Source organism: Diadema setosum, chromosome 12 (assembly GCF_964275005.1).
Source record: "Diadema setosum chromosome 12, eeDiaSeto1, whole genome shotgun sequence".
NCBI lineage: Eukaryota > Metazoa > Echinodermata > Echinoidea > Diadematoida > Diadematidae > Diadema > Diadema setosum.
In genome coordinates, this window is record NC_092696.1 from 21503257 (window position 1) to 21514071 (window position 10815).

The 10815-nt window shown below is 38.3% G+C and overlaps 1 protein-coding gene across 1 annotated transcript; it reads left to right on the top strand.

The window, feature by feature from the left end:
- The first annotated feature begins 2036 nt into the window (after positions 1 to 2036).
- LOC140236358 (small ribosomal subunit protein uS15) lies at positions 2037 to 9338 on the top strand. Its single transcript, XM_072316314.1, has 6 exons — positions 2037 to 2152; positions 4122 to 4170; positions 5013 to 5091; positions 5712 to 5881; positions 7562 to 7662; positions 9236 to 9338. The coding sequence occupies exons 1-6, from the start codon at positions 2130 to 2132 to the stop codon at positions 9267 to 9269; spliced, it is 456 nt and encodes a 151-aa protein (XP_072172415.1). The 5' UTR covers positions 2037 to 2129; the 3' UTR covers positions 9270 to 9338.
- The last annotated feature ends 1477 nt before the right edge of the window (positions 9339 to 10815 follow it).

Genomic DNA, 10815 nt, shown 5'->3' on the forward strand with positions numbered 1-10815 from the left:
TTATCATTATTGTTGTCATTATAATCATCATTAGCATTATCACTATGTTTAGTCTTGATAACAGTAGTATGATTATAACAATTTGACTGTTAATAATTAGGAAACTAACGATGATCATGATGGTATACCGTACTTGGCGACGAGAGTGTGCTGCGCTGGGGCGGCAGCTATAGGCCTATAGTACAACCAAGGATGGAAGAAAAGTAGTACATCATCACTTTATTGACGTTCATAAAACAGAAGACGTAGAAACACAATAGAAATAACAATACTATCACAGTAAAACTTGTAGATTTTCATGAGTAGACGTATAGATGAATTAACATGCAAATGAGTATTAGGGCCTACACATAGAATAGACCCTATAGGAGTCTCAAATGGGGGGGAACAACCGGCATATATTATAATGTCTTATTTGGATTTTAACCTAGAATAGTCCCCCCCCCCCCCCGCAAAAAAAAAAACAAACAACAAACAAAAACAAAAACCAAGGAAAGATGCGATATAGGCCTACATGCTAAACTTTTTAAAATTTAACACACAGGTATAGTAATAAGTATATAAGTACTTATATAGTATAAGTAATATCACAGTCTGATCATGGCAATGAAATTTTTAAATTGTTTATGAATGCGTAAACCAAGGAATTTAAAGTAACCTTCTGTTTAGACGGGAATCTTGGGTGCATGATGCATTATGTTAAAAACTTACAACAAAACAAAAATTATGATTACCGGTACTGAAAGTCAGTATTCTTTGGATACACAAATGTCTTGAACAGTACATCGTTCACACTGATGAATCTATTACATTGTATTGGAAAGGCCGACTCTAGGGGTACCATAGGTAGGGCCTATTATGAAGAGTTTGTTCGAATGCCAAACTGGCTTAAAAGCACAACATTTTAAAGCTAGTTCATTCTGAAAGCAAAAAGTTCTTTTCAGCTAGTGGTTTTGATGCGTAGCAAGGGATATTCTTGAAGCTATGTTTAATAATGACATCACATACTTTTTTTTGTCATTTATTTATTTTGTTTGTTTGTGTGTGTGTGTTTTTTTTTTTGTAACCATGTTTAATCCCAAATATCTCAAATTTAAACAAGAAAAAGAACTCGTTTTGCCATCAAGCTATTTTCTATCAAAGAGTATAGAAGCGTTCTTTGATTTCTGTTATCTGAGGTATAGGCAAAATCACATGCGTGGGCGGTCCGCGGAGTGGTCGATGATGTAGCAAAAAAAAACCCACAAAAACAAATATAAACAAAAACAAAGAAAAGATACGATAAATGCTAAACTTCATATAGGCCTGGTTTAATACTAAATACAGCACTGCTGTATCACAGTACTAAGTACTGTACGATCATCATCTGCCCACGTACCCTTGTAGTTTGTTTGTTTTTTTGACGCTTTTATAGCCTTTGTTCAGACCAATCAAATGAAATATTGTTACATTGTAATGACACAAAATATAAGTATAATACACTGTTTAACGTACAACAAAAGGTTGTGTGCAAAATATAGATAAAACATACATAAATAGTACACATTTGACATGATTCAGTCACCAGTCTGAATAAAGATTTTATCTCAAACAAATACAAAAAAAAAAAAAAAAAACGTGAGAGGTGATGGACTTACAAAATCTTTAAAATGTATTCTATTCACCAGTTATGAACATCATAATGACTAATATCTCTCTGGGTCTTATGCAAGTGGAGATTCATAGCCAGATAATATTTGATTAAGTTTTAGGTATGAGGATCAGAGAAAATAAACAAGTGGAGCGGGCAAAGCTGAAAACACCGGATATTCAAATCATTTTAAATAGATTGACTGAGGTAAATACAAAAAGAAAATATATATATATCTTAACAAGATGCAATAGTTAAACCCGATATTTCATGGAGCATAATTTTCCCCATTTCGCGTAGTGTAATGTCAATTTATCCTTTAATGTTGCTTTTTTATATTCAGACTGTTTTGAGGTGGCGATTGCCCTACATATTTCTTCACAGGTTGGAACTCTTCCAATGGAACCAATAAGTAGTTCCATCCAACTTTGAGGATATACCGCCATCTGCGTTCCAAGTTTGCCAATACCGTCTCGACCTTTTCACCAAGTTCGCCATCATGGGTCGCATGCACGCTCCCGGGTTAGTGAGCAAAAATGCCGTAACATTTGATCTTCTCTCCCCGAATCATCGCTTTCATGTCCATGATTAAAAATATTCGTAACAAGAAATCATGTTTTGGGCGTTTAACGAATGTAAAATCATGAATCCGAGAGAAAATGGGCAGACAGTACCGGTACATTATCATTGTAACAGCTATGATGTGGATATAAATGCATGTGCTACTCTCCATAGGATTGCAGTGCAGTAATAATCGGTAGACATCTACACGCTTCCTGTGTACTGTAATGCGTACCGCACACGTTCTAAAATGCTACACGGGTGTCGATGCTAGTTAGAGAGGTTACGGTTGTGTTTGTGTAGATCTTACGTTGAGTGTGTGTTTCATGAAGATCCGACTCAGTGACTGAAAAATGAATGAATTAGTGTAGAACAGAAATGTTCCTAGTGTAAATTTAAATCAAAAGATCGCAGCAGCGTACACTGAGTGGTGTGCTCCAAAAAAGTCCAACAGCAAATCACTTTTTTCCCCTCCCCCGTTGCTAGAAAAAGTATATGTGTGTGTGTGTGTTGTGTGTGTGAAGGGGAGAGGGGGCAATCTAACGTTAGCACTCATCTGCCATCCAAAAATACCAATGTAGGCAATACCTGCAAAGATAAATTTAGTCGCTCACTGATCTCATTTGTGACGTAGACTGCTCAAGAATCTGACGTGCTGAAGAACATTTTTTCCTTTTTTTTTTTCCAATTAGACCCCATTTTTTTCTTATTTCTTTTGTTTTAGCAAAATATGCGCCGCGCCCGGTGCGCTCCCCCCACCCGACCCCCCCCCCCCCCCTCCCCCCCCCCATCCGCCACTGGATATGACAAGCACCCTGCCACTGCTAATTTTCATTGAGTTTCAACCAGATCTGAGTATTTCAATAAAAAAAAAAAGAGGGAAGAGTCATACAAAGTGCAAGTCAACATAAAAAAAAAAACATTAAGGTGTCGATGTGTTGGACACCCAACAAACATTTTAATGCGTAATGGTACCGGTGAAGTCTGTCAAGTTAAAGAAACAAAATGGCCAAACTACATGTATTTCATTTAAGCCCTACCTTTATAGATAGCAGTTGAAAAAAATGAAGCACAGGAAATATGGGGAACTTTATTGAAGGATAAACATGGCAGATCATATCGTCTGTTGAGAATGAGAAGGGCGTTAAGTTGTCTCGAACACTATGGGTTTTGTGAGAACTTAACGCCCTTATCATTCTCAACCGACGATATTAAACAAAGTGTCATGGAATGGTTGCATCTTTCTCCTTGATAACTCCATATTTTGAAATGCATGTTGTGAAGACCAAGGAAATAACAGGCCTACTACTGTGCATACACATGACAGCTTCTTGTTGACTAGAATCATGAAAATTATGATTTCTTTGTAAATTAACACATCATTTGGAAAATAAAGAAAACATTCATCTGAGATATGACTGGTCATGAAATGTCAGAATTGTCACTTACCATGCCGCACCTTTAGTGCTGGTCTGTTTTTCTTTCCTTGAGAGGAAAAAAAAACCTTCCTGTCCCCCACTCTTCACTTTTGGCCCTGCTTACAACCTTCATATGTTGCTTCCCTCCACAATTCGCCTCCTTCTAGGCGGCTCTTCTGCCAAACTACGATCTGAATAAGGACTACATACACATGGTGTTACTGCAAACCTTTCTCCCTCAAGAATCTTCCTGTTGATGGTTGTAGCCATAAGATTTCATTGTGTTGCAGATTTAGGTGACCATATGTCGAGTGAAGATTAATATAATAGGAAGGTTTTTCCCTGTATTCCCTTTTACATTCCATGATTTTCAAGGCTTCCACGATGTTGCACACATGGTTCGTTGAAACCACGTTTATTTTATTGTTTACATTCTCTTAGTGCATGCAAATGAGGTGTTTCTATTTGTTTAAATTAAGTTTGTTTATAAATCTTTCACTTTTGCCACACAGAAAGGGTATTTCCCAGTCAGCTCTGCCGTACAGGCGAAGTGTGCCAACAGTAAGTACTTTCAGTATTTTGTGATATTGTTATATGCAATGTAAGAGGTATATGTGTATTTCCAAAAGAGTATCTAATTTGATTCGTGAATCGCTATTTTTCTGCAATAGGATTTAAGCAGGCTTTGGTTTATGGTCGTAAGAATTAACACATGTTGTAGATGGTCCACAAGATGTGTCCAAGATAGAGTGCTCAATAAATTGGGGAAACATTGCAGACATAGTAGCTTTTGAACCCTATTTGCCAGAGGCCACCAAATGATAACCATTTTAGAAATCTGGTGGCCCAACATCAACTTTTAGTGGCCCTGGGCTACAGTTTGTGTTGAGCCCTAGGGTTTTGACAGGTGTGCCACATGTGCAGTTAACTTTTAAGTAAACAAAATTCATGAAATGAAGATGATTGAAAATAGCAATTGAGCCAAAGGTGATGCATGAGTACATGTATAGGGAATGTTGTGATCACGTAACCAAGAAGCCATTTTTAATGTGTTCATTGAATGCTGTATTATCTATACCAACACTCACACCATCATGATGGTTCATTTTTATCTTCTGAATAGGCATGTTCTTTACTCATAAAGAACATAATTTTTACTCATTTGTAGCTTTTGTTTTGCTGTCCTTGGCTTGTCTATAAGTGCTTTTCTGCTTACTAAGATACATGAGGCACATGGGAGATATTTTTTAGTTTTGGCATCCCTAATGATGTAATGATTAGAGAAATGTTGTTTTGACCAACCTCAGGGTAATGCAAAGTATGAAATGTGATATGTGAAATACTTTAAAGATTTGTATAGCGCAATATGTATAACATCTCCCTGCTCTGTCTGTTCATTCTAGTGGCTGAAACTGTCCTCCGACGACGTGAAAGAGCACATCTACAAAATGGCCAAAAAGGGGCTGACTCCTTCGCAGATTGGTGAGTGCATCAGCTTATTGTTTGAGTATAGATGTCGTAGCCATGTAGCTGAAATGTTCACTTTGATTGCGTGGTGTTGTTGGAACAGTTACCTTGCATGGCCACAAGGGAAGCTCTTGCGTGCTTATGAGCAAGCTACCAGGGGACCAACAACAGCTGTGCACTCCCTCTCCTGGCAACGACAAAAGAGTTCTTTGCCTCTAGAAGGGCAAATTGCTGCTGTCAGTGAACTAGAACCAGGAACCTTGTGATTGAGCGTCCTTAGACTGAACCACTGAGCCACAGTGGTGTCTCTGACGCAATTATTATGTCTCTACAAATAGGCAATTATAGTTTATGCTCGGACCAGGGGGATGGATTTCCCCCCCTCCCGGTCTGAGCAGGTCAGGGACATTTTCGTGAGATGTTGTTTTCACAAACTGGCACCGAGGCTATTGTAAGTGCACTATCAGCATAGCACATGCCGACATTTTCCTGTGTTGTTAAATTCGCCGTCCAATTGTCATTATGCAAAATTCGCGAAAAATAAACCCTCGCAAAAAATAAGAGCGTATACTGTAGTCAAAAGAAACAAGCTTGATCAACCCACTGTCTTTGAACTCTCCTCTTGCATGAACTAGGCGTGATGCTGCGTGACTCCTACGGTGTCGCCCAGGTCCGCTTCGTCACGGGAAACAAGATCCTGCGCATCCTCAAGGCCAAAGGCCTGGCCCCCACCCTCCCTGAGGACCTCTACTCCCTCATCAAGAAGGCCGTCGCTGTGCGCAAGCATCTGGAGAGGAACCGCAAGGTGAGACGCTGGTCTTGGTTTAGCCAAGGCTCTCGATGTCAGCAGTGGCCCTATGACCCAGGGCTACCAGAAATTGATGTAGGTCTACCACTTAGTGAGAAGTGATATGTTTTGGTGGACTGTTCGGACCACAAAAGTAAGCTGCTGGACAAAATCATCTCAAAATTTAGTATGAAGCAAGATCCACCTGCTGGCAAATTGCATGGTCTGATAGCTCTTATCGTTTGGTTGGATTTTGATATTCTCTTTATAGGCAAGTGAGAGAGTTTCAAATACAGTACGTATGTTCAGGGTTGTGTGTGCAGACTTAGATAAAAAAAAAGACACCAGTGGAAAGGATGTCTTCAGTCAAGTATCCTTGTACTAAATTCAACCTCTTTGATTGATATGTGAAGTTTAATTAACTTTTCTGAATAAATGGTTTAAAACTGTTTTCACAGAAAAATAGAAGTAAAAGCATTGTTACAGTGTTTACCAGTACATGGCTGTGTAATCATTCTTGCATTGCGATAGCATGTTTTGACTGTATCATGTTTTGACTGTATCAAGTCAACCTGCATAGTTATTACCAATATTCCAATAAGTGCTGTTGTACAATGCTAGGTGTGTACATTTTGTCCTTGTACAGTGTACACTGTAATCCTGCTGTGTGCCACTGCAAATGTTTGTGTTCTAAAGCACGCAAAATAAAGTGTGAAAGTTGCAGAGTATAAATTGCTGTGTACAATTTTGTGGTCCAATGACTTGGGTGTTTAGTGTAGATACATATGGTATAAGTGACTACTTCAGCAGATTTTGTCTGAAAGAAAACAATTCAAAAACTAGAAAAGCACTCTGAGAGCGCAGACCTCCGCCAAGCAGCTACTCTCAACCGATGATTTTGCTCTCCCCAATGAGATTTTCTCCTCTCCAACCCTGGGGAAAAGCTCTTTGGGCTTTTCTAGAGAGATCAGTGATTTCCACCCATGCTGAAAAATTGCCCAATTTCCCAATATAGAAGCCTTTGTTACGTCATAAACCCTCAGCTGTGTGGCGCGCCTCGCCATAGCAGAAAGTGGAGCACGCACTTTAGTGCGCGCATGAAAACCTCAGAAATGCGCAGCTTGAACTCCCAATTTCATTGACCCTACCTGCCAAAATATAAAAAATCCTTCATGAATTCCCAAAAAATTCTCGGATCACTATCAAAATTTAATCATCTATTACTTGTGTCATTCTCAACCTTTCCTGCAAGTTTCATCCAAATCCGTTGACTACTTTTTGATTTATTTTGCACACGGACAAACTAACTAACAGACAAACCAACGTAACGAAAACATATCCTCCCCCTTTGGCGGAGGTAAAAAAAAGATTTGCTAATATTGAGATTAAGATTTGATGAGCAGGAAAAAGAGAGAGAAAAAAAGAATGTTTGGCTCTATCTGGAAAGATTGAAAGGTCTTTTAGACCAGCAGTTTTCTTTTGTTATATCAAAATCTCATTTTAGTTGAACAGTAAAGAGATAGAGATAGTTATGGGATGAGAGTTTTTAGTTTGTTGTGACAAGATTCCGTTATAACCGTGTTTGTTATAACGAGAGAGCGCACTGTAAAAAAATGAATGCCAGAATGAAACAAACAAACAAACCCACTCCTGCCTCTTTCTGCGTCTCATGCTCGTCTCCCTTCTCCGGCCCTTCAGGACAAGGACTCCAAGTTCCGCCTCATCCTGATCGAGAGCAGGATACACCGCTTGGCCCGCTACTACAAGACCAAGAGGATCCTTCCACCCAACTGGAAATAGTAAGCAAACACCACATTATATGGTTCCACTGCCTTAATAAAGAGATACAGTAAATCTCGTGAACTTGATCCACACAGGACCACAGAAAGTCTGTTGACTAGCTCGAATGCAAAATTACACAGATGGCAACAAAATAACACAAATAGAGCAGGGAAATTTGGAGCTTTCGTACTTTGTCAACCTACAGTGAGTGATTTGTCAACTTGTGCAGTGTTGACTTGCACAAGATCCACTTTATCACACATAGAATATATAGGAGATTGTCCTCAATCTTGTGAACTAGCACAGTGTATCTCCTCTGACACTGCTCTCTCTGTTCATTGTTTCTTTTGTTTCTTTTTTTTCTTCCCAATTGTACACCTTTGAAAATAGGAACAAGACACATAGGAAGAAAAAGTATACCCCACCTCACAAGGAAGAGAGAAATAAAGGGATGCCCTTTCTTTTTCAATTTTTACACCTTTGAAAATAGAAACAAGACACGTGGAAACGAAAAAGTATACCCCACCGTGCGAGGAAGAGAGAAATAAAGGGATCCCCTGAGGTCATGTTTGTTCACTCTGTCCTCTCCTAATGCACAGCCAATTTGACAAACTTTTACATGAGAATGTCTATGATTATGTAATAAGTCCAGCAGGAAATAATTTTCCTGGTGCAGTAGCAATTTGCTATGCATTTTGGTATGATTGCATTACAATGTATGTGTCATTTGCCTTGCAGTTTTATTACTTATTGACTTGTACACCATTTTGTTCAACTAAAATTGCTATTCAGTTTTGAGAAGAAAAATAATTCTCTGTCCAGTATAATTGGTGTAATCTTCTGCCAATTATTTGTGCAATTACAAGAACCATGATATCTTCTTATGCTGTAATGTATGAACGTAAAAAAACAAAACAAAAAACAAAACATAGCATTGAGAAGTGGAAGCACTGCTGCATGTTCATCCACCTTAAGCCATTGACGACTAGCTGACTTTGCTATAAAAAGCATTTCCCGTAGACACCTGCAAGAGGGTACTTTGGATTAGGCTCCAACAAGTTAAAGGTATAATTTACCATTTGCAGATGAAACAAAAACCCGGCATTAGTGCTTTAAAATAGTTCTAAAATGCGAGTTAGGGATAGAAAAAACCACTGTAAAAATTTGAACCTGTATAATCGGTGAAATACACAAAATGTGAACAATAGTTGTAATAAAAATGTTTCCAGACTAAAGTGTCTACAGTTATGGTTTAATGAGAAAAATACTGATATCTCCATATATTTTAGGCTTTCTTGTGAAAATTTTATATTGTAAGATGTTTTGTGATACAACAAAACTACACAATATGCATGGAATATGATATCTTGAACATTTTTTTCAAATTGTCACTCCCAAAGTTAAACAGGACTTTTAATGCTTGCCTCCAGCTTTTTTTCAATCACTGTTGTAATGTTCATTTATCTGGCAATTTTTTTTTTCTCTGTTCCATAATTTTTTAACTCATTAGGAGATGTCACTAACGAGATATTTAAGTGGACACTCATTGGGATTTCTGTTTTCTCCTGATCTTTTCTCTCGTATTCACAGCGAATCATCGAACGCAGCTGCCCTGCTGGCGTGAAGTGGGTTGATGTCGCCTCATTAGGTTATGGCAATGTACAAATAAACCAGAAGCTCCACTGGTAAAGCAGTTTCACTTTGCACCTAGTCTTCCTTCCAGTCTCTTGCTTCAAGTAATTATATGATGTAAGGAACGTATCTTCTGTGCTAGTGTGTTGTGAGTTGATTCGAACTACTGTGTATGCCATATATTAAGTGAGTCTAATCTTTTCTCTCTTTTTTTGGCAAATCGGGAATTCTCAACAATTTCACAATCGGGGAGTACTTTAATGAACTGAGAAATATACAGTTCACTCCCGTTGTAACGAATACGGCTGTAACAAAATTCTGGTTACAGTGTAGTAAAAATTTGGGCTGCAAAATTATCAGCTCTTTGTTCTTTATTGTTTATTTGTATGGTTTTAACGAAGTTTTGATACAATGAAAGAAACGTGCCAATCCCGTGGACTTTGTTATAACAGGAGTCGACTGTACATTGATTATAAGTGCATGTCACATTCATGTTGGGATCAGAGTTAGAATTTTTGCGTACATGTAAGCCTACTGTTACATTTGTGAATACCACCAGACTTGAGAAATTCACGAAAAATAAAAACATCGCGAAATATGTGGCGTATATACAGTAATATTAGAGGGAGTTAATGAATGATGATATAAAAATGATGTCATTGTGTATGGTGATGGCGTGCAGACTGTTCTCTTGAATTCCCACAAGAGCTTCACAAGAAGGCAGTGAAAATCATGTCATGATACACAGTAGTGCAGCATGTTTTTGACATGTGTATGTGCTTGTGTTTGTTTGTATTCAATGGTGTTGTAAGCTGTGTATCAGATACATCAGAGACGGTGTTGACAAATAAGTGAACATATTGTTGGGTTGTGTTGAGTGGTTCTGCGTTGATTATGAAATCAAAAACTGTAGATAAACTTTGCTGCAGGCAGTGTACTGCTTAAAGATGTTCACAAAGTATTGATTTATTCAAATTCATGAAATTCTTCCGTCAAGGTGTTTTTATTGCAACTGATTGACAAATTGCCCTACATCGACGTAAATAAGCACTGAATTGATCGGTGTTTTAGTAGTAGCCATGATATAAAATCATGGGTGTACAAACTCGAGCAGGATTCGAACCTATGACCTCATGATCACCGACAGGCGTCATCTCCACTAGACCACCGACCTTTCACCCGACGGCAAGAGTTTGTTCCACTCCTCATAGCATGCAGCGGGTACTGTGTAATTATTCAAATTCATGAAATGGCTACTACTACAACACTGATCAATTCAGTGGTTATTCACGTTTATATGGAGAAATTTGTCAATCAGCTGCAATATTGATTTATTAGGCAACTTATTTAAGCGGTTTACCTTTATGAGCATATACAATATTCTTGCCTCCCCACATGATACAGTGTGTACAGGTATTAAATTTTATTTTCAAATCTAGGGTCCCACTAGTTTCTTTGTGGCCAAAGGTTTTGTGTCCACATTTGTTTTGCCTCATGGTACACCAAGTGGAGAACCAGCTATTACACTTCATACACTG

Bases quoted from the DNA above. Each gene is read 5' to 3' on its own strand.
- LOC140236358 (XM_072316314.1), top strand. From the start codon at position 2,130: ATGGGTCGCATGCACGCTCCCGG. The intron at 2,153-4,121 runs GTTAGTGAGCAA...TTTGCCACACAG, and splicing joins GGTCGCATGCACGCTCCCGG to AAAGGGTATTTCCCAGTCAG. The intron at 5,882-7,561 runs GTGAGACGCTGG...CCGGCCCTTCAG, and splicing joins ATCTGGAGAGGAACCGCAAG to GACAAGGACTCCAAGTTCCG.